Source organism: Hemiscyllium ocellatum, chromosome X (genome assembly GCF_020745735.1).
Source record: "Hemiscyllium ocellatum isolate sHemOce1 chromosome X, sHemOce1.pat.X.cur, whole genome shotgun sequence".
In the NCBI taxonomy this organism is placed as follows: Eukaryota; Metazoa; Chordata; class Chondrichthyes; order Orectolobiformes; family Hemiscylliidae; genus Hemiscyllium; species Hemiscyllium ocellatum.
In genome coordinates, this window is record NC_083453.1 from 20,524,371 (window position 1) to 20,548,710 (window position 24,340).

General features: G+C 42.1%; 1 protein-coding gene across 1 annotated transcript in view; it reads right to left on the reverse strand.

Annotated features, from left to right (window-relative positions):
• Positions 1-24,340, reverse strand: part of LOC132805755 (sodium channel protein type 8 subunit alpha-like) — a 420,353-nt gene that overhangs the window by 287,876 nt on the left and 108,137 nt on the right. The window contains exons 9-12 of the mRNA XM_060820986.1: positions 23,401-23,607; positions 17,156-17,437; positions 8,491-8,701; positions 8,318-8,448 (exon numbers count right to left, since the gene is read on the reverse strand). Of these exons, the coding sequence (XP_060676969.1) occupies positions 8,318-8,448; positions 8,491-8,701; positions 17,156-17,437; positions 23,401-23,607 (831 nt within the window). The remainder of the gene's footprint in view (positions 1-8,317; positions 8,449-8,490; positions 8,702-17,155; positions 17,438-23,400; positions 23,608-24,340) is intronic.

Consider the following 24,340-nt stretch of genomic DNA (forward strand, 5'->3'; position numbering starts at 1 on the left):
ACCAGGGCTGGGTAAAATATATCCAAGATAATGAGGGAAATGGGATTGGAAATAGTGTAAGCACTGGCCATAATCTTCCATCCTCCCTCAGATACAGAGCTGGCGCCAGAGCAGAGGACTGGAGAACGGCAAATGTTGTTCAAAACTATTTTTGTTCCAAAAGAGTAGAAGGATAAACCCAACAATTACAGAACAGTCAGTTGTAGAAATCAGGACAAAATTAACAGTCACTTGGGCAAATGAGAATGAATGAAGGAAAGTCAGCATGGATAGGTTAACAGCAAATTGTGTTTGACTGACTGATGCAGATTTTTAAAATGAGGTTGATGAGAGCAATGCGGTTGATTAGGTGTAAATGAATTTCCGAAAGACATTTGATAAAGTGCCACCTAAGATTGGAATTGGATGGGCACCTGACTGACCGTAGAGTACCCCCAGACTGATGGTAGTCCCACTTCACCCAAGTAATGACTGCTCCCATTGTGCTTGCCATGTGAGCTGCAGGTCTGACACTGCTGTAGTACAGTGCCATACAGTGACATGTTCATCCATTGACTGTTCAGTGACCTCCACCATCATAAGCTGCTTACTTCTCCCTCTGCACTAAAACGTAATGTAAGCCACAGAGTTCTAAGCCTGGAATACAGCACTGAAGACCATGTGCTAAGAAAGGAATGTGAGCCAAGCAGAGACTGGCAGCCTCTAAGTTTGTCAGTGTGCTCAAATAACGCAATGTGAAGTTCATAGAGGCTGGCAGCTTCCAAGTAGAGGCAAAGTGAGTGAGTGCAAGCTAAGAGCCATAAGATGCTTCAGATGAACGTTTCCCTTTTTCTCTTATAGCATTTTCCCACCTTTCTCACCATTGTTCAACGGAAGGGAAAATTCCGCCCAAATACAGGACATAGTTAGTATTCCAGAGGATAAATTACATCATAAAATCAGGATTATTTTAAAAAACTGAACTTAGAACAGAAATGTTCATCTGTTCTGTTGTTTTCATCAAAAAGGCAAATTCCTTCTCATAAACTACATCATGTCAAAACTAATATATATGACAACACCAATTGATGCTATTTACACACCACAGTAGGTGCTCTGATTGTGACAGAAAATGTATAGCCAGCTTAACATGGAACATTGACAGCCAAGTCATGTATTTCACTTCTCCCACGTGCCTCAGTACGAAAGAAACTAAATGTAAGCAAAAGCCTTTGAAGGGAAGGGGATTATATTAAAATTAATAAGATCATGTAAATTAACAAGCCATTCCCCCATTCATAAAATAGATTTTAGATCAAAGTTATAAACTAAAGCTACCGATTTAGTCTTGAAACAAAAATGGGTCTATAATTGCAAAATGTGATTTCAAAATGATGAAAAATCATGTTATCGCTCAACTTATTCAGTCACTGCGAAAACTGTGGCTCTGATCAGTCTTCCCAGTGCAGTTCCACAATCTCTGCATCTACTGATACTCGTCAAAAGTATCAGTAAAGGAAATCAGCATTCATTGTGGGATACACACAAAACTTTAAAAGACCTCATTCTAACTGGAAAATAAGAGGAAATATGCAGTGTGGCAGAGCAGCTGCCAAACTGTTTCAGATCACACTCGTGTCCAAACAAAGTCATTTTTGTTGCAACACCAACATACAAATCTCCATCATCCCAAATTTAGCCTTTTTGAACGTTCACACCAGTGCAATGATTATTCACTGTCATATACTGAGCACAGTTTTTTTTGCACTTGTGTTTTGAAAAGTCAACACAAAATGGCAGGTGGAGGAGATGAAGAAATACAGTTGTGTTAGAGCTGAGACACTTTTATGTTTTTCCCCAATTTTCTTTGTTCCTGCCCAGTTCTTTCAGCCATGTGGGCGCTGGCTGACCTCGAGTGATTCCCATTTGTTCCTTTCAGCCCCGGACTGCCAGGAGTCATTATGCCTTGGGAAGCATCAGGACTAATCTTACCTTTGCCCAAAACCATTCAACAAATTTGGCAGCAGGACCCAGTGAATAGCAGTTAACAACAGGAATCCTTGCAGATTTTCTTTCCTCTACCTCACTCATAAGGCAAAAAGGCCCCAGTTTAAAATACTTAGTACTGAGCAGGATTATGATCTTGGATCTTCCAGTTTTAGATAGAAGATGATGCTTCTGTTCCTAGTAGGTATATTTGTACAACACTTTTGTTAAAATAATATGTACATTTTCCCATTATTTAACTTTCCCACCCTTAAACCCCAGTAAGCCCAATTTACGGGGCTCACACCCAGGCTTCCATCTATATCGCTTGAATCAGCCATTATAAAGAAGGCATGCAGTTTGGTAGCATATCAAGTTTGTCAGAAGCATTTCATAGCATTTCACATACAACCGATTCCTTTGAAGAGCAGTGACTGTGATGCAGACAAATGTGACAGCCATTTTGCACGCAGAAAGATCCCACAAATCGCAATGAGATGAGTAACCAATTAATCTGTTTCTCGTTACACTTGTCGATGGAAAGGTAGCCCCAAGGACACTGGAACAACTCCCTGATCTTCTTCAGACTGTTCCGGGGGGATTTATCTACCTGAGCAGGTGGATGGAGCTTCAAGATCACGTCTCAACTAAAGGACAAAATCTCTGACAATGTAACACTTCCTTGGTGTTGCACTAATGCATTAGCCTGGATTGCACCCTTTAGTCTTTGGAGTGGGGTTTGAACAACTTTCTGATTTAGGGGACCGAGCTGAAATATTGGGAATCAAAAGGTGCTGGCTTATTCTCCTTCCCTCCAAACTCCATGAGGAATGGCAATGCCTCTCACCTGGGCTTTTGGGATATACAAAATTAAATGGATATATTTGATGAGCTTTGTGGGATATACCAATGTGCTGTGCCATTGAATGCAAAGATGTGCTTACATGGCATTCCATCCACAGTGAATTCCTGAACTTGGGGTGAGCCAAGTGTGTCAAGTATATGAGAAGGGGTCCCTGTGGGGGAAGAGAAACTCAGATAGACAGTCCCCAAATTGCTGTGGTATGTGCCTTCTCAGAAGCTGTTAGACAGAGATTAGTAAACAGTAAGGGGTGGGGGCAGGCCTCTTTTCTAGCTGAGAAAATGATTTTTGGGATTAGGAGACTGCAAAGAAGAGAGAAAATGATTGAAATGAGAGATTCAAAAACAACAGAGACAGCCAAGAGTTTACACTATGCATTCAACAGAACAGATTCATGCAAAGAAGGACTTACAAAATACCATAAATTAGATTACCTTTCTAATTAAAAATATCTAAATACCTTCACTGATACAAGTTAAACCCAAAAATGTTCATTACATTATGTATATGCATATATATATATATAGTTTATATTAGTGCGAGATTAGAAGAATGCAGTGAGCATAATAAAGGGACAGACATACAGCAGTAACTTGCAACTTGGCAAAAAACTTTGCATCAATTAGGCCATGTTTGTGGGAATCAAAACCAGGCAGGGATATACTTCATCTCTCAACTAAATATCCCTTTCTCTCCTGGTTACCTAAATCATTTTCAGCTTAATTGTCATCTCATATCCGTCCTCAAAAGAACTGAATTTTATGTAGAATTTCTGCCAAAACAATCATTCACGAAGAATATGTTGCAGGGAGGATTTTTTGGCCGGGGAATTCCTTGGAACTGCTCCCACTCAGCTAGTATCCTTTTGCCTGAAGTTGAGTCAGAAATCCTGTTTATCTGCGTAAATGGGGCTTCTGTCACACTCATGGCGGAGCTGTGACAGCTCCAAGGAATTTCCTGGCCTGGCCTCCATTTGAAGTGGAGTGATGTAGATTTTGCAGAATGAAACACTTTGGGTACTCTGTATCAGTATCAAGCACTCACATGTCAGCTAATAGCCAGGATACATGGAAAGTAAAGCTCCCACTATGCTGTCACCAACAATGTGTTCCCCCACAACCTCAGAAGAACACCCTCTGACCACACTAAAGTCTTGTTATGATTCACCATCTCAGCCATCAGGTGGCTTTGGAGTAAACGTGTCAATTTAACAAGAATTGGGGGCAGCAGACTTGTGCCCAACAGGAACAGTAAGTGTACTGCCTACACTTACTGGAAACATGGACTGCAGGAGAAGGGGAACAAAGGAGGGAGAAAGAAAGGTGGAGGGGAAACTAAAAGAGACAGATCTTATTCCTGGATTCCAATCCAGGTCTCAGATGCAAAAAGATATTTGATTGCTCAACTCTGTATCCGAAGGAATATTTTATGATTACTTAAATTATATTTTGCCAAGTTTGGTGAAAAATGCTAATTCAGTTCTGGAGAAGATTCACCTACACGATGTAATCTGGGCAACAAAGCAAGCCTTGATTTTTTTTTGCCATAAATGATAGTTGGAATCAGATCGGCAGGCATTTTTACGTGTGCTGCATCTGTATGTCAAGCCACTGGAGAGCACCATCCTTGCACCAGCTCCCTGAGTTTAGATCACTCAATGCAGGTCATGTTTTTTCAGCTCAGATCCATGTTTTTGTTGTTTCAGTGATAAGGGAGTTGGCTTTAGAAATGTAAACACGGGGAGCTGACACACTGATTCTGGTCTCCCGTGACCAAACTGCAGAAGCATAAAATGTAAAAGCATTTCCTGTCTCTGGGACTAAGTTACGCCAGCACCGGTGCGGTTTTCCATCCGGTTCCAGTCCAATTATGTGACACAACATGTTCTGTGATAATGGGAATCAGTTTCTGCTTTGCAACAATTGAAACACTGTTCTAAATTCAGTGGGGAAGTGATCGAAAATGAGACCATCTTGAAGAGGAAGGTGAACACGTCTCAGAGTTGCACCTTGACTGCATTAAACTACAACTGGTACACACAAAGGCAAATGCTTGAAAAGGTTCCAGATGGTCAATCAGATTCTGTTCATTTAAACTTGTGAATTTTGATTTTTCTGTTTACACTAAAATGGAACCAGTACTTGGGTGCCAGTGGGTACACACAAAGCTTAATATCCCATGTACAGAATTGGCAATGTAACTTGGACCTCCAAGATCCTGCATCATTCTGAAGACCAAAACCTGGAGCACAAAAATGTACTTCAAGTTGACTAGAATTCAAAAGAGAATAATTTAGCAAAACTGCACAATGATTAATCATGGTGTCTTTGTGCTCTGGTCTTGAAATTGTGCTCAGAGTACAAATGGATAATACGCTCTTATTAAATTCCTATCTCATAAGCATTTCAAATGGATAATTAAAATCTTTGCTCATCCAAGGGAGATCGGAGTTTAAGATGAGTGTATTCAGCATTGTACTGCTATCCAACAACACTAACCTCAAAGTCTCTCAAATCTATCAATCGAGGCTGTTTGGAATCAGCATGGAGCCTTCAAAGCAAAATGAACTAATGACTTATCTATAACAGTCCTCTTGTAACGGGGCTTTACAATCCTTGTTTGAGTGTGATCTGGTCCACATATAGTGAAAAACCAACATCCATCAAAACAGTTTAAGCTCATGCATTATGCTAGATATAATTAAAGAGACAGTATCCTTTATAATTTTAATCAGTTCAAAAGTTAAATCTTCTTTGCATTTCTTACTAAAATATAGAATTTACTTGTTTCATGGCAAAACTTTCCCATGTTTCACACCCTTTTGCATTTTCTCTGCCTTGTTCTCTTTTTTTTTGTTAAAATATATTTCTGTTTATACTATGATCACTGATGACATTATTAAGGGATGGTTGTCTGAAAATAATGCCTGAGCCTAAATGTGAGAGAAATAGAGAGAGATGCTTTTATGAATGAATCACTCAATTTGCTCCAGAAGTCCAGGTCAATGATTCTGTTAATTCATCTCCTGCTCAAACACTAGGTTTGGTGACCTCCCTGTATGAGTTCTGTCCTGTCGCAAACAGCAAACATTTTTGCTGTTTTTGGACTGAACTGTACAGCATATCAACAATGTCATCAGGGTTTGCTGATCAAACAAAAATATATAAAAATGAGAAAAGTGTAGAGAAATAAAAAGAATGTTAGTGGGAAATGTCTTCATTGGAGATTATTTTGACAAACCTTGGCCCATTTATTGATGGAGAACGTAAAAGCAATGCCAGAGTTACAGTGGAATCCAGAATTCATCCACTAGCTTCCACCCAATGCCCAAACTGTTGTGTCCCCCTTTTGAAGCAGATAACTCTGTAAAACAAATTGTTTTTGTAAAAGATGCACGTGATAGCAAACAACTTTCTGACAGATGTACTGCTGCAGCAGCTTCTCAATGCTCCTTAAAAAGAAAACACTCATATTCAATTTGATGGAATGTGATGAATTTCAGAGAGGTCCAAAGTTAACAGTTACATTGGCCAAGTTAGAGGTTGGCTGCTGCTTGGGGAGATGCTATGCCAGTAATATCAGCAGATGAATAGCCCAGAAATTCCAAACTAATGTTCTGGGGACATGGGTTCAAATCCCTCTACGGCAGGTGATGAAATTTGAATTCAATTTAAAACAAGTATCTGAAATGGTGACCATGTATAAGCTGCCAATTTTTGTAAAAACCCATCTGGTTCACTAATGTCCTTCAGGGAAGGGAAGTGCTATCCTTACCTGGTCTGATTTACATGTGGCTCCTGACCCACAGCAATGTCGTTGGCTCTTAAAATGTCCTCTGGGCAATCAGGGATGGGCAACAAATGCTGCCCCAGCCAGTGACACCCACATCCCATGGACAAAAAGGAACATATTTTGAAACAATCTTACAAGTGGGGACAGATTAAATGATCGGTGTTAGCATAATCATTTGTTAGCAAAACATAATTAAAAATTGACATGGCACTCCATTTATAGAACAGCCCTGCTTTTGCAAACAGGTACTGTCAAATAAATAAGACATAAATGGTAGGCAATAGCACCTCCCAAAAAATCTCATGACAAAATTCGACTGGGCTGTAGTATTGCTGCTATCAGTGCTAACAGTTTCACAGCCTCAGTCAGGAAGAACCCTGCCCATCCACCATTCCCAACTTCTCACTCCTGCAACACTTAGCAAGGTCTGGGCCAGAAATATAAAAGCACAAAAATGCAATTTGAGAACAACTGCCTGTCCACAGCTCTCCAATGTAAATGGGGCATAAACATGCAATGGAATTAGTAAAGACCACAATGTTAAAAATTGGCATTTTGAAGCAAATCAGGTCTGTCCCTAAACAGCACAAATGAAAAGGATACTGTCTGTTTAGGACCTTCTATTAACACAAAGCTTTATCTGGGTACAAGCAACTCTTCATGCTCCATGCGTTAGACATAAAGCTTCAATGCGGCTGTGTTGGCATGCTAGTTCTACAGATATAGACCTGAAGGTACATGTGCTTACTGGATGGGAGGGGAGGGGGGTGGACTAGGAAGAGACAGAGAAGTGGGGAGTTAAATGCTGGTTGCAGGATCTCAGAAAATGCCTTAGAATGTAATAAGTATTAAATCCAACCAGATGTCCTTTTTCCACCCAAGTATTTTGGAATATGTTGTTTTAAGACTTGGATTATCACAAGAAGAAATGGGACACAATGACTAATCACAGTTGGAGTGAAATTGCAGTGTGCAACATTAATATATTTAGCAATCTTGCATTCTGAGTGGGGAGCCACACTCAGTGGGAGTACAATCAGAGTTAGGGCTACAGCAACGGCACATTGATTTCCTTAACTGGGTTTCATTTGAGCATGGCTCTTTGGGAGTACAAAACCATCAAATTTCTCCTTTGGTGAATCCCTTAACAAATGCACAGCACATTAATGTGTCAAGATGTCATCTGTATCTCATTACACACAATTGGGCTTTTGTTTCACTCTCATTTCCAATGTGTTCCTCCAAAGGATTCACCATAAAAACAACTCGGCCCACTGCTCATTCAGACAATCTACAAAATCCATTAAGGAGAGAGGAGGAGAATTGGGCAACACAGACAGTCCAAGTTATTTCTAAATTCTCATGGGCCTGTCATGAGGGTTAGTGTATACAAATATAAATTAAGCATTGGATTAGAGATCAGTGAAGGCACTGCTTTTGGGTGGAAAAGGGTTCGGGTGCCGAGAGATTATTCATCCTAAGTCATTTTCAGAAGGGGTTTTGTTTTAGAAACAGGTTCCCAATTGAACACGCTTATTAATAGGTAACAATTTGGACTTGGGAGAAGTGCACGTAGGTTCTATTGCACAAACCAAGTTCCATTCCTAAGTGGCATCTTCTGTTGGGAAGGGCGGCATACATAAATGCAGAGAGGTTAGACCGCCATGCCTAAACTGATCTACTTATTGACTTCCTTACACTGTCATCAGTAGCTGCCTTATCTATTATCACCTCAGGCAGTAGGCGTCCACCAGACAGGGTAGCTCCAGGGCCACCGATCAGTGAGACCACACCATTGCAGTCCACTGTGCTGTTCCTTTTCACATTGACTGGAAGGACGGGAAACATTTTTGACGACTTGCTGGGTTGACTGTAGCCGCTGTAGCTATTCCTCCTGTTGGGTTCCCTGTTCGGAACAAACAAAGAATTCTTCCGGTTGCCATCTGTCTCTTCCACCGTGCTGTGCTCATCATCAGCAAATTCTGTTTCTGAACCGGGTTCTTTCCGATCTCTAATACTGAAAATGCTGCTTTTGCTGTCGAACCGCGTTAGGTTCGGAGACCCCAAGATGCTCAGCTGAGACTGCAACAAAAAAAAAATACACATTTTAATATTGGCACAATAATAAATTTGACTCAAAAATATTGGACACACTTATTAAGATCTCATAGAAACCTAAAGAATTCCATCAGGACTAGACAGGGTAAACACAGGAAGGATGTTCCCGACGACCGGGGAGTCCAGAACCAGGGGGTCACACTCTAATGATATGGGGTAGGCCATTTAGGACTGAGATGAGGAGAAGTGTCTTCACCCAGAGTGTGGGAGCCTGTGGAATTCTCTGTCACAAAAAGCGGCTGAGGACAAAATATTGAAAATTTTCAAGAAGGAGTTAGATATAGTTCTTCGGCATAAAAGGATCAAAATGCATGGGAAGAATGTAGGAACTGGTACTGAGTTGGATGATCATCCATGATCAGATTGGATGGTGGAGCTGACTCAATGGGTTGGATGGCCCACTTCTGCTCTTGTAGCTTATGGATCTGTCACTTGTTCAGTCGTGGGCAGATGACGTCCTTTAATGGCTCTGAGGGCAATATTCATTGAAGAGTATCAAGAAGCTCAGGATTAGCACTCAGCAAATGTTTCATTTGAAAAATCTAATTAATAGAAGGTTGTTCAAAGATCCCAACTTGTGTGTGTAGTCACTGTAACGAGATCAGCCAGGTGGACCCCTCAGAATATGAGCTCCCTGATCCGGGCTGTCAATCTGATCCAGTCAGGGAGCCCTGGCTGACAGATATAAATAGGAGTGTCAGACATCCTGCTCACTCTCAGCTGGATCAGTGTCAAGGGCTTTCCACATGTAAGTAAAGGGTGCTGGGATACTGGCCTGTGTGGAGTTATTTCAGTCGCAGCAAAAGAGCAGTATGTTCCTGAAGAAATATGCTTGTAACAGTCGTCCTTGAGTTGGGGTAGGCATTTCTGGCCTCAGGCCACTATTTAGGAAGCTTGACTCATTTGATCCTGCTGTCAAAGACTGGGTCCAGTATGTGGAAAGAATGCATTAGTTTTTCCGTTCAAATGACATTGGGACAGATGAAAAGCAATGAGTAATTCTCCTGACAGTTTGTGGATCCACAATTTTTTGGGTTATTAGGAACCTAATGTTTCCTGAGGCACCAGATACGAAAACCTTTAGGAATCCTGAGCTTCCTCTAATTCTGAGATACTATCTGTTTTATTCAGCAATTCAAGAAACAAGGGAATCCGTATCAGGATTTTTGACTAGGTTAAGACGAATGGCAGAGGCATGTGACGTTAGTTTAATCCTTAATGAGATGCTGAGACACTGTTTGGTATGTGAGATTGATGATGTAACCATATAAAATCACCTACTAGCTGAAGTCCAACTGGACTTCAAACAGACACTACAACTGGCTTTATCACTGGAAAATGCAGCAAGTCAAGCAGATGAGCTGCAGGGTATTCTGATGAAATAGACACCCTTGCCAGGCTGACTGAATTTGGGGAAAACCACTTGAGTGAAGGCAAATGCAGAACCTCACTCAAGACATATTCTGAACAGATGGACCCTAGGCCAGCCCACAACAAAACCCCAAAACAAAGCCAAGTCTCGGCCAAGCTGTTAACATTTTCTTCAGGATCTGGGGCAGCAAGCTCTTGTAGTGCTTCCAGTATGCAGACAAAAGAAACCTACCATACCCAAATTGGGGAAGAGAACCCATAAGCCAGTATCCAGGAGTGTACATACCCAGGAAAATCCACCTATATCTGATACAGAATAGTTACATTGCCTAGTAAGATCCAAATCAGAACCAGTCTCTTATGAGAAGCAGCTGGTTCAGTTACCATTGATTGTAGTAAAAGGTTCAGGTCAAAGCTTCATGGGGTGAAATTGGTTGAGAAAGATTCACCTTGATTAGCTCAACATTTTTTGATTAGAAAATGGCTGCCTGAGTGAAGTCCGAATTGAATACACAAAGGTCTTTCAGGAAAGTCTCAGGACTAGCAAATGAGCCAAGGCCACCCTGCATGTTGACCAGGACACAGTTCCATGATTCTGTAAGACCCACCCAGTGCCATTTGCCTTGTGAGCAGAAGTAGAGGCAGAAATCAGGAGGCTGGAAATGGAAGGAATCATCAAACCGCAGGGTGGCCCGGTGGCTCTGTGGTTAGCACTGCAGCCTCACAGCAGCAGGGACCCAGGTTCGATTCCAGCCTCGGGCGACTGTCTGTGTGGAGTTTGCACATTCTCCCCATGTCTATGTGGGTTTCCTCCCACAATCCAAAGATATGCAGGTCAGGTGAATTGGCCAGGCTAAATTACCCATAGTGTTAGGTGCATTAGTCAGAGGGAAATGGGTCTGGATGGGTTACGCTTCAGAGGGTCGGTGTGGACGGGTTGGGCTTCAGGGCCTGTTTCCACACTGTAGGGAATCTAATCAAACCAGTCCAGGTTGTGGAATGGGCATCACCGGGCGGACTGATTGTGAAGCCTGAGAGGTCAGTTCCCCTTTGTGAGGATTTTATACAAACAGTAAACCGTTTTTCACACCTGGATAAATACCCAATCCCTCACACAGAGGGTTTATATGCAAAGATGGCAGGAGGATTGTCTTTCACGAGGCTGGACATGAGCTATGCATACTTGCAATTGCAGTTAGATGAGGATTCCCAGAAGTATGCTACAATTAACACCCAAAAGGGTTTGTACCAATAAATGAGACTGCCTTTTGGGTATCGTCAGCATGTGCCATTATGCAGCGGATAATGGAGAACATTTTACAAGATCTACCCCAGGTTACCATTTACCTAAATGATGTGCTAATAACAAGGAAGACCAACAAGGAGCAGTTGGACATAGCTCTTTGACGTTTTGCCCAGATGGGCATATACCTAAGAAGGGTAAAATGTGTGTTCAAGCACTTCAAGTGGTCTACTTGGGCTACAGAGTCGACAAGACTGGGTTACACCCATTGGAAGATACAGTGAGGGTGGTCAAATGTGCCCCAGCTCCCACATCGGGACCGGAGCTTAGGACTTTCCTTGGACTGGTGAATTTTTACAAAAAATTCAAACATAACCTGGCCTCCATCCTGGCGCCTTTGCATCAACTTTTAAAAAGGGGTCAGCCTTGGAAAGGATCCATTGGCCATGCCATAATTTTCAGGGAAGTGAAGAAACCTCTATCATCCTCTAAGGTGTTGACACACTTTGATCCTCAGTGAGATCTGGTGTTGACATGCGATGTCTCCCTGCACGGCATCAGGGTAGTATTAGCTCAGAGGTGACCCAATGGAGAGGAACGCTCAAGAGCGTACGCATCCAGGACTTTGGCTTTTGCAGAGTGTAAAATACACCCAGACGGAGAAGGAAGGTTTGGCGGTCATATTTGGAGACAGGAAGTTCCTCCAATACCTTTACGGACATAAACCTGTAACTATAACGGACCACAAACCCCTGCTAGGTCTACGTAAAGAGGACCAAGGCAGTGCCACCCATAGCTTCAGCTTTAATTCAGCAGCGGGCTCTCGTTCTCCATGCGTACAATTACATGTTGGAACACTGTCCGGGAGGCCAAATAGCAAATGCAGATGCACTGAGGTGCCTCCCACTGGCAGATACACCACCGGTGCTACCACCACTGGAAGAGCCCGTAATGGCTTTAAATTTTCTGGACACACTTCCAGTCACAGCTGACAATATCAGACTTTGGACGCATAAAGATCCAGTCCTGGCAAAACTGAAACAGCTGGTGGGGATGGGGGAAACCAAAGGGCCATCACAGCCAGAAGTGAAACCTTTCTGGACCCAGAGAGACCAGACCAGGGTTAGGGTTAGGGTAGAGTAAAGGACAGCATATTATTATGGGGAGCAAGAGTGATTGTCTCAAGCAAAGGTCGCTGCCAGACACTGACTGAACTCCACCCCAGGTCATCCAGGGGTATCCAACATGAGCATGTTGGTGAGAAGTTCTGTCTGGTGGCCAGGATTGGATGCAGACTGCGTTGGCCGGGTAGTGCCCAGAGTGCCAATCAGGACAAAAATTACACCAACCGCTCCTCCACATTTGTGGGAATGGCCAGGTAAACTCTGGGCTCAGTTACACACCAACTACGTGGGTCCTTTCACAGGCTCAATGCTCTTAATTATTATGGATGCCAACTCAAAATGGCTGGACATGCAAAGGGCGGTTTTTCGAACAAGGGGACAATGATAGAAAAACTGCATACAACTTTTGCAAAACATGGACTCCCGGAATTGTCGATCGAAGATAACGGGCCACCGTTTACCAGTAGGGAATTTGAGTATTTCCTAAAGTCAAATGGTATTCATTATAAAAGTAAAAAATGAGGTCTGCAGATGCTGGAGATCACAGCTGAAAATGTGTTACTGGTTAAAGCACAGCAGGTTAGGCAGCATCTCAGGAATAGGGAATTCGACGTTTCGAGCATAAGCCCTTCATCAGGAATGAGAGAGAGTAGCCAAGCAGGCTAAGATAAAAGGTAGGGAGGAGGGACTTGGGGGAGGGGTCCCCTCCCCCAAGTCCCTCCTCCCTACCTTTTATCTTAGCCTGCTTGGCTACTCTCTCTCATTCCTGATGAAGGGCTTATGCTCGAAACGTCGAATTCCCTATTCCTGAGATGCTGCCTAACCTGCTGTGCTTTAACCAGCAACACATTTTCAGCTTCATTATAAAAGGGCAGCTCCATACCATCGATCATCCAATAGTCTAACAGAAAGAGCAGTCCAAACTTTGAAGGCAGGCTGAAAGAAACAGCCTACAGCTTCACTTGATGCCAACTTGTCCTGGTTTCCTCTTGATTGTAGGATCACCCCTCATGCAAGTACAGGGATAGTTCCAGCAAAGTTGCTAATGGGAAGAAGACTCAGCACCAGGTTAAATCTGATCTTCCTGGACCTGGGGGGGAAGGGTGAAATGGCATGAAGAACACTGATGCCAGACCCAAGATTCTGCGAAATGAGAGAGACAGTTTACTTCATGGAATGAAGTTTGGTGCAGCAGCCGTGGGAATGGCCCTGCATGGGTAAGAGGCATGGGTGATATGAGGTCAGCTCTCGTGATGTATAACGTTCAGGTAGGTGCGATAGACCTGAACAAGAATGGGGGCCATATAAAAGCTGCAAACTTGCAAAATGGGCAGGAGCAAAACAGGCCCGGCTACTCAACGGGCTTTCTGACTGTTCGAGAACCCATGGGTTCTCCCTCTCCATCAAACATTGAAGATACCTCAGAATCTGAAATGGACATGGTGGACGTTACTGCCTTGATGCCTTTGCTGCCTGAAGAACAGAATTAATTTCTTCCGAGACACTCCGGGTGCAAGAGAGGAGCTGCTTTGTGTTATACACTGCTCATATCAGAGGCAGATTCAGGGGAACCTGACCCGCTGCTAAAAAGCCACAGGAGGGGTTATAGGAAAAAGAACCAGCCTATGTCCTTGGACTCAGAGGGGGAGGAATGTAGTGATTGCAATGAGGTCAGCCAGGTGGACCTCATAGATTATGAATACCCTGATTGGGGCTGTTAATCTGGTCCAATCAGAGAGCCCTGGCTGACAGATAGAAACAGGAGGGTCCGAGGTTCTGTGCACTCGGAGAGCTGGATCAGTGTCATATGTAGAGCTCCACATGTAAAGAAAGGGTGACAGGATACTGGCCTCTGCGGAATTATTTCAGGACGGTGTTATTCACAGATTTAAAAAAAGCTTCTGATAATAACATTTAGCAAAGCAATTATCTATAGCTTACAAACCTTGAAATTAAGCTGTGCATTTGCATGGAATTGCTTTCTCCACTGTTTCAAGTATGCTTAAAACAAACAGATTAACTCCTCTTAAAATAGTTGGATTTCAAACATTCAGTCATTGTTTTAATAATACTCGCAAGTTCAATGGACCAATTGGCCATCAACTGTACTTTATGATTTGGATTGCTTAATTTCAAGGTAAGGTTGCCCATTATAATTTAATCAGTGAGAATCCTGAAACAGCTTTGCATTTTATAAAACACAACATACAGCAGCAAAATAATTTCCTTTGATTTTGATTCAGGTCCTGGAACAAGAGTCAGAGATGTCGTGCCACACAATGCAATATTTTCCTAATAGAGGTGAACATGCAGCCTGTCCCCAAGTTTCAGTGAATACCAGTTGTTTCCAGTTATGGATGAAGGAGTCACTGTGCAAAATGGCATAGCTTCAGCTTCCTGCAACAGTTCAGTTGAGATTAGGAAGTCACAGTAAACAGAGCCCTCACACTACAATAATGCACTGGAGCACTAACGTGTTTTGACACCAGCCCCTTGAAGTCTGGTATTTTGCTTTGTTGAAGTTTGACTCTCGTATGAGGCGATACCTTCCACTGACCAATGGGGAGGTAACATAAGTTACTTCGAAATGCATTGACTTCCAATAATATCACAGGTTCCAGCTCCCCGGAGGGTGTGACTGCATACTAACTCTAGTCCTGAGGACTGAGTTGCTGGGTCTGTGGGCTGAGACTCCCCAAAGCCTGTTAACCATGTAAAAGACAAAAGTTAGGAAGGTGATAAACACAGTGGCTACAAGACCAGATCAGGGGCTAGAAATCCTGCAGTGAACAACTCACCTCCTGACTTCCCAAAGCCTTTCCACCATCTCTAAGGCACAAGTCAGGAGTGTGATGGAATGCTCCCCACTTGCCTGGATGGGGGCAGCTCCAACAACACAAGAAGCTCAACACCATCCAGGACAAAGCAGCCCACTAGATTGGCACCACATCCACAAACATCCACTCCCTCTACCACCGATGCTCAGTAGCAGCAGTGTGTACTATTCAAAGTTTGTGCGAAGATTTGTAGCTCGGGTGCTTGTTGTAGTGGTTCTGTTCGCCGAGCTGGAAGTTTTTGTTGCAAACGTTTCGTCCCCTGGCTAGGAGACATCATCAGTGCTGTGGAGCCTCCTGCGAAGCACTTCTTTGATGTTTCTTCCGGCATTTATAGTGGTCTGTCCTTGCCGCTTCCGGGTGTCAGTTTCAGCTGTCCGCTGTAGTGATTGGTATATTGGGTCCAGGTCGATGTGTCTGTTGATGGAGTTTGTGAATGGCATTCATCCACAAACTCCATCAACAGACACATCGACCTGGACCCAATATACCAATCACTACAGCGGACAGCTGAAACTGACACCCGGAAGCGGCAAGGACAGACCACTATAAATACCGGAAGAAACATCAAAGAAGCGCTTTGCAGGAGGCTCCAGAGCACTGATGATGTCTCCTAGCCAGGGGACGAAACGTTTGCAACAAAAACTTCCAGCTCGGCGAACAGAACCACTACAGTGTGTACTATCTCCAAGATGCCCTGCAGAAATTCATCAAAGGTCCTCAGACAGCACCTTCCAAACCCATGACCACTTCCATCTAGAAGGACAAGGGCAGCAGATACTTGAGAACACAACCACTTGCAAGTTCCCCTCCCAGCCACTCTCCATCCTGACTTGGAAATATATCACCATTCCTTCAGTGTCGCTAGGTCAAAATCCTGGAATTCTCTCCCTAAGGATATTATAGGCCTATCTATAGCACATGGACTGCAGTGTTCCAAAAGGCACACGATCACCTTCTTCAAGTTAATTAGGGATGGACAATAAATACTGGCCCAGCCAGTGTTGTCCATCCTGTGGACGAATCAAACAAAGTAGGCTGATGGGTATACACCAGGAAACGCTCCTCACGTTGGCCAACTTGCAGAGCTGGGAAGAGTCCAGCTTAAATTTGACTCAAGGGTTCACATCCATGATGGAACCTCTGTTGATACCTTCTTTCAGCAATTCCATTATTTACACTTTCTATGTCACTACCTTTTGTTAAAATGGAGAACAAAAATAGTGCAACTTCGGTTGCCAACCCACTGCACCAAGAACAGGCAGGATACCATTTCAAGTCTGCAATTCTTGATGAAGCAAGGCGCTAATCTCAAGCAGAACACTATGTCAAAGCCTGGTATCATTGCATCAGGAAGAATCTATGGCTCCTCACCTCAGGACATTTACATTCCTCCTGGAGCCTAGCAACATTGGGAGAAATGCTGGTCAAAGCTTACCCACACCAAATTCTCAACATGTATCTGAACTGACAAAGCAAAGAAAAGCTTTAAGATAGAGTTTGGGGAATCTCTGAAGTACAATGACCACTGCAATCTGTAGTACACTGCAGCTTAAACATGCAGAAACCTCTGCTGCTGAGCAATGCTGTGATTGCACTCAGAGGTGATGATGCAAAATGTATTTCAATAATTAGTTCACCAAGCTCACTGCTAAATTCATTATTCATATATGATTTAACTTTGCTTTGGTAGCAGTAATTTTATGAAGACTGAACAATATATGCCTAATGATCTATCGCTATGGAATAGCCATCAGTCAGCTAAGCTGCTTGGTCAATTGTGACTCCTTTGTCTCCATTTGTATCACAGACCATAATGGCGAGAACAAATCAAGAAACCATGTACCTGGTTCATGGGGTACTTCATTCCGTGTGTTAAATGCCTGCCCCGTTTACTGATCCCATTGTCAGATTCTGACTTTAAAATCTTTTCATGGTCGCCTTTCTCCTCCCCCTCGGAGTGTCCCCTTGTCTGCTTTCGCTTCCTCCGCCTGTTCCTTCTTTCCTTGGCACTTTTCGAGCTGAGTTTCGACAACTCTGATGAGCTTTGTGACATTCTTCCTTCCTCGTCTTCGTCAAGCGCATCTTCCGAAACGGTGCCCGCAGAGGTGGCGGTCGCAGCAGCCAGCTAAACACACAGATAAATAAACGCAGAGTTACATCCAATTGGAGCTTCATTGAAATATTTCCCTAGATTGGATAATGCAAAAGAATACAAGTGATCTTGAAAAGATTTGGGTGAAATGGCAAGTTGACAAATGCCAGGGTAAGGATTGGAAACCATTTTGTCGACAACAACTAACATTTTTGAAAATAAATGAATTTTTAGCATCTGCTGTCGAGCTCAAATTCCTGCAAATCCACATGGCATTCCACAAGTGTCATTAGCTCACAAGAAACGTGCATCATATTTTACAATACATTCGGCTGACCACATCCAGGTTCGAGCAGTCAGAGCATCTTTGTACAGAGCTGATTCATTGGACAAAATGATCTTGAGCTCACAAATGCTGATCCAAGATGAAAAATGGAGGAATGGATGGTTCAAATGTAAGAGTAGGGAGGTTATGCTTTCGTTATCCAGGGCATTGCTGAGACTACAGCTGTGGTGCTGTGTATAGTACAGGTCAACATACATACAAAAGAATGTTAATGCATTGGAAGCAGTTCAGAGAAGGTTTTCGAGACTAATCCCTGGAATAAGTGGATTGCCTTACGAGGAAAGGCTGGACAGGCTAGGCCTGTATCCTCTGGAGTTCAGAAGATTCAGAGGTAACAATTGAAACAGATAAAATCCTGAGGGGACTTTACTGGGTAGATGTGGAAACAATGTTTTCTCTTGTGGGAGAATTGGGGTCATTGTTTTAAAATAAGTCGTTGCCCATTTAAGTTGGAGATGAGGAAACATTTTTTTCTCTCTGAGGGTTGAGAGTCTATGGAATTCCCTCCCTCAAAAGGCAGTGGATGTAGAATGTTTCAATGTGTTTAAGGCAGAGGGAGATAGATTCTTGATGACCAAGGGGGATGAAAGATTATCGGGGGATATAGAGTCATTGAGTCAGGAGCTTTACAAACAGACCCTTTGGTCCAACTCGTTCGTGCTGACCAGAGATCCTAAATTAATCCAGTCCCATTTGCCAGCACTTGGCCCATACCCCTCTAAACCCTTCCTATTCACACACCCATCCAGATGCCTTTTAAATGTTGCAATTATACCAGCCTCCACCACTTCCTCTGGCAGCTCATTCCATACACGCACCACCCTCTGTGTGAAAATGTTGCCTCTTAGGTCCCTTTTATGTCTTTGCCCTCTCACCTTAAACCTATGCCCCTCTAGTTTTGGACTTCCCCACCCCAGGGAAAAGACCTTGTATATTTACCCTATCATTAATGTGCCTTATGAAAATCCATGTAGATAACATCCACTGCAGTACACTCATCAATCCTCCTTGTTACTTGCCCAAAGATTCAATTAGGTTAGTAAGACCTGACCTTCTGTAGTGATTGGAATAAGGTCACCAGATGGACCTCACAGGAAATTAGTTGCCTGATTGGGGCTGTTAGTCCAATCAAGGCTGACAGATAAGAACAGGAGTGTCACTCACTTCTGGAGAAGCTAGGGTTGGTTTCCTTAAAACAGAGTAGGCTAAGGGGTGACTTAATTGAGGTGCACAAAATAATGAAGGGCTTGGAGTGGACAAGGAAGACCTGTGTTCCCTCACTGGAGAGATCAATGAGTAAGTAGCAGAATTTACGATGATTGGTCAGAGGATTAGAGGGGACCTGAGGAATTCACTGCCTGGAATTCACTGGCTGGTTCAGTGATTGAGGTGCAAACCCTCAACCCATTGAAAAGGAACTTGGATCTTCCCCTGAAGCAGTGGAACCTGCAGGACTGCAGACCAAAGGCTGGTCTGTGGGATTAGAACAGACAGTCGGTTTATTCTGCCAGAGCAGAGATAATTGGCAAAACGGTCTCTTTCTGTGATGAAACTTCACGATGGTTTGTATGGTCTGGCGGCCAGTAAAGAGCATTGACTGCACAGCTTTGCAATTTGGTTTTTGCTTTAATGATTTAGCAAGCACTAATTCAATTTATCAACAGCTTCAGCTTAAGTTAATTGAGGGCCAGTAAATTAAATACAGTACATGACTTAAATAGAAGATAGTTTGATGAACGAAATCATGCATTGCTGTATTTCTTCTGAGATCTAACATAAAAGCCCAGAAAGTTTCTTAGCGAGGGGTCAAAGTAAAGTATTAAGGACTTATGTGGAGCTTTGATATAGATTAAGATATTGGACCCTAATATTTTACAGTAGTCTGTTGCTCCAGTTAATTCACAAATGTACATGTTGAAAGGACAAGATTTCAAAGTAGAGTTTTGTGAAATATAGTGAAATATTATAACAAAATATTTTTAGAAATATTATAATAAAATTATTCTTTTACACCACTTCTTTGGTAGTTTTTTTTCTTATGGAAGAATCATCACAAGTATCAAAAGAAGAAACATATGTATGATTTTTTGACATTTGAAGTTTAGAAAGTTTTATGCTTTTATCCATTACGAGATATAACTGCTCAAAGGTTCTGAAACTCCATTTTTGATTCTTCATCCATTTATGAAGAATCTAAAGACAAAATCTCATTGTATTTAAAAGTTTGTGGCTTTTCCCTCATCACCCCTCTAATTCCTCATGTGCCATTGGAAGGAATCATTATACATCAATTTGAAGGCTCAATGCAAACTTTCTCCAGCAATGAGCTGGTTGAACTTCCCCATAAATTGGGAAGGATAGATGTGAACTGAAGAAGGTACCTAGACAACATGGCAGCATGCACTCTATGCACCTACAACTATAATCATTGATATTGGTATTCAATGACCAGCATTTGATGCCCAACTGTAATTGCCTAGAGTGCAGTTAAGAGTTAACGACATCATGGTGATCTGGAGTCTTCTTCCCGAAAGGACACAGAAACACAAAAAATCAGAGCAGGAGTAAGCCATTCGGCTCTTTGAGCCTGCACTGCTTGATTTTCTTTTTGTAACTCCATGCTGATTCTGTCCAACCCAGCCATGGTTTTCCAAGAACTCTGCTACTGAATCTTTTATACCAAGGATGCTGCTGTTTTCTCCATTACCGATTTCAGGCTAACCAGTCTATTATTACAAGTTTTTCTCTCTCTTCTTTTTAATGATTGGAAGGTATCTAATCTAACCCAATCTATAGGAACTGTTCAGAGTCTACTGAATCCTGAACGATGACTACCTATGCCTGCACTATTTCTAGGGCAGCTTCCTATTGCACTCTGGGCTGTCTATTATCAGGCCCTGGGGATTTATCTGCCTTTCATCCCAATTTCCCCAAACACCATTTCTCTACTAATACTGATTTCCTTCAGTTCCTCCCTGTCACTAGACCTTGATGTTCCCCAACATTTCTGACATGTTATTTGTGTTCGCCTTTGTGAAGGCAGAACCAAAATATGTATTTAATTGGTCTGCCATCTCTTGGTTCCCCATTATAACTTCCCCTGTTTCTGATGGCAAGGGATGGCCACCTTCACTAATCGGTTTGTCATCACATACCTATAGAAGCTTTTCCAATCAGTTTGTGTGTTCCCTACAATCTTTCTATCATACTCTATTTACCCTTTCTTAATCAATCCCTTCGTCCTCCTTTGCTGAAATCTAAACTGCTCCCAATCCTCAGGCCTGCTGGTCTTTTTATGGCCAATTCGTATGGCCCTCCCTTGGATCTAATACAATTCTTAATTTCACTAATGCACAATCAAAATAAGGAAGACCATGAAATAGATTGTGAGGCAAGATTAAAATGTCAGTAGAGAAAAATAAAGGCCTTTTATGTGGCTAAGATTTCAATGGTTCAACTACCACTCAAGAACAATGACGCCTAATCCTTTGACTTGTACAGAATGCTCATAATGACTACAGTTTGTGTGTCCCAGAATTATTCCTAAAGCTTTAAAGAGATTAGAATTCACTTCAGAGAAGATCAAATTTTGGGACAGAACTTTCATTAATTGATGCCAAAGTAATATTCTGCCAAACTGACTCATTTTTCATGTCAACCCTTTCCTGACAGTACAGATGCTTCTGACAGAAAATTTGAACGCTTGCTTTTTCTCTCCACAGATGCTACTCAAGCTGCTGAGTATTTTCAGCATCTGCAGCCACTTGCTTTTATATTTTCTATGTTGTGGAGAATGTTGAAATGGGTTGTTTCTTGAGGGACTAATATATTAAATGTTCTGCTGGACTCAAAACAATCTACATCTATTGATACAAAATAGTGAACTATTTTAGAAGCCAGAGCATTTGGAGAAGTTTGACTTCATCTCTTAAAACTAATAGAATTCAGAAGATAGTCATGAACCCTAATTCACAATATTGTGATCCACAAGTGCTCAAAAAACAAAGGTCATTCACCCAACCTTAAAAACAGTTAATGTAGCAAGACACAGAGCTACGTAGCCAAAACATTGGGAACTGAAAATTTGAGGGAAGTTGATAAACAAGTTGTATTGGTTCAGCCAAGAACAAAAACATTAAAATGACTTGAAGTCCTCAGAAGTTAACAGCTTTGATCCTGGAAACTCAATTGTCATTGCAAGATGCACTAAATACTGATACAAGGAATTTAATAGGCTAGAAAAAATATCATAGGAAATAGAAACAGAGGAAATAGAAGCAGAAGATAGCCATTTGTCCCCTCAAACCTCCTCCTGCAGATTCATGATACAGTGACCCAACATCCTGAACTACTGATTTCCAAAATAGTTTGGCAATGTTTTGGAGAAATTGGGTCAAACAATTGGATTAAACTGTTCATACAAAACTTTAACCAGGCTTAAGTTTACTTAAACTTAGTTACAGCTTATTTGTGCCTTTTAAGAATGTAATGACTCATTAATTTTACAATTTCAAATTAGAAATTTCAAATGTTATGAGAGGGAAACGAAGAGTATGTTAGAATGTGAAATGTTAGAACCAACTGCATGCTAATTAGGGTTTTAAAGCAGATGGTCTACAGTCAGGTCATTGAAGAGATTTTTTGCCTATTTTCTTGCTGTTAATGCATAGTATGCCAGCCCAATGCTGATCAGTTTGTCCAAAAATACTTGATTCCCATTGGACTAATTTCAATTCCATCTACCTATCGTTTCATCATTCAATCTCATACCAAACCTGTTATTATAACTTAATTTGTTAAACCTTGGTGTCAGGCTGTTAAATCTGCATTTCCACCATTCATATTCGACATATCCAAAACTGAGTGCAGTGCTCCACATGGGACAAGACTGAAGCTTTGTATTACTGAAGCATCTCACTTGCTCTACATGAGACAGAAGCCCTTTTAATCTTTTGTACCTGAACACGAGCTTTCCAGGTTGCATGCATGGCCATGGAGAGCCCATCCCCAGTCCTGACCTTCTTTTCATAAAGAAAACAGTGCGATTTGTCTTGACACCTACCCAAAATGCAGGCCAAATTCTGGAGGTTTGCTCTCCCATTCAGACTATCTATGGCCTTTGTGAAAATTGAGTGCAGGGTTGCAAAATCAAGAAGGGCAGCCAGGTTCTTCAGTAACATTACTGACAAGGGGAAATTCAACCTCGATAATAAATAGCAGCAGAAGGTCAATTATGATTTAACAAATGTCTTATATCAAAGTCTTCGATTCATCTCAAGTTTTTAAAAAGAAGCTTTGAAAGTCAACATATATCCCCCTTCCCTCCATGTTTTTGTCTTTTTCAATTGACTGGAATGAAACAAAATCTTCACTGTCAATTGAGTTGTCCCACTGAAACAATATGGCAGATGCTGGCTCCTGTCTAAAAATGAGTGATAAGAAATCTCTCAAGGCCTTCACGAACAGTGAGTGTGTGTGTGCCTGTGTAGAGAAATAGAAGGCAGCGATTAAGGCGATCTTGTGAATCTAATTGGAAAACAATGTTGACAATGTTGCTATGGATACCAACAGAATGATTATTTCTTATTTTAAAGTACCTCAAATACCTCAAGATGGTCCCACCCCAATATAAAATACTTAAAATGCAAACCAGAGCATCCTCTTGCTGCTTCTTCAGCTGTTCCAGCATCTGTTTGAACTCCTGCTCTTTCTGCTCAGCTTCCTCCAGGGTAGCTTGGTTCTGCTCCTCATAGGCCATGGCGACCACAGCCAGAATCAAGTTGACCAGGTAAAAAGAACCCACGAAGATGACAAGAACAAAGAAGATCATGTACGTCTTCCCCGCTGCTCTTAATGTCTGCAAAAGACACAATTTGTTTTTAAGTTCATTTTTATCAAACACACTTTCAATAATCAAACATGGGTACAGTGACACCCATCTATCAGCTTATTATAGATTCATGGGATGGTTGTATCACATGAGGCTGGCCACTCATTCCATTGTGCTCAGGCTTCCACATTCCACATTCTATTCCTTTCAGCTGTTTATCCAATTCTCTTTTGACAGCAGTGATCCAATCTGCTTCCACCACACCCTCAGGCAGGGCATTCCAGATCCCAACCATTTCCCCAAGTGAATGGGTTTTTCTCCATGTTGGCAACTCCTCTTTTGCCAATCATTTTAAATCGGTGTCTCCTGGTTTCCCTTCAGTCAATGGGAATGGTTTCTCTCCATCTACTCTGCCTAGTCCCCTTGTAATTGTCTATCAAATCTCTGCCTTCCTCTTCTCCTACCTCATATATCAGTTATAAAATCTCTCACTGTTTGTGGCATTTTTATAGAGACCTTACTATATCTCAAAAACAGTTCAAAGCTCTTCATAGTCAGTGGATATTCATATGGGCAAATGTCGCTACTGTTCTTACAAATATTTGGACAGTGTTGGTCGAGGAAAGAACTTTGCTAAGATACTGGGAAAACTTTCTTCAAATATTGCCAAGGGATCCCTCATACCCATGTGAACAGACATGACCTTGGCTTAGCATTTCATCTGAAGGGCAGCACCTTAGCAAAGTCTGCTCTCCCTCAG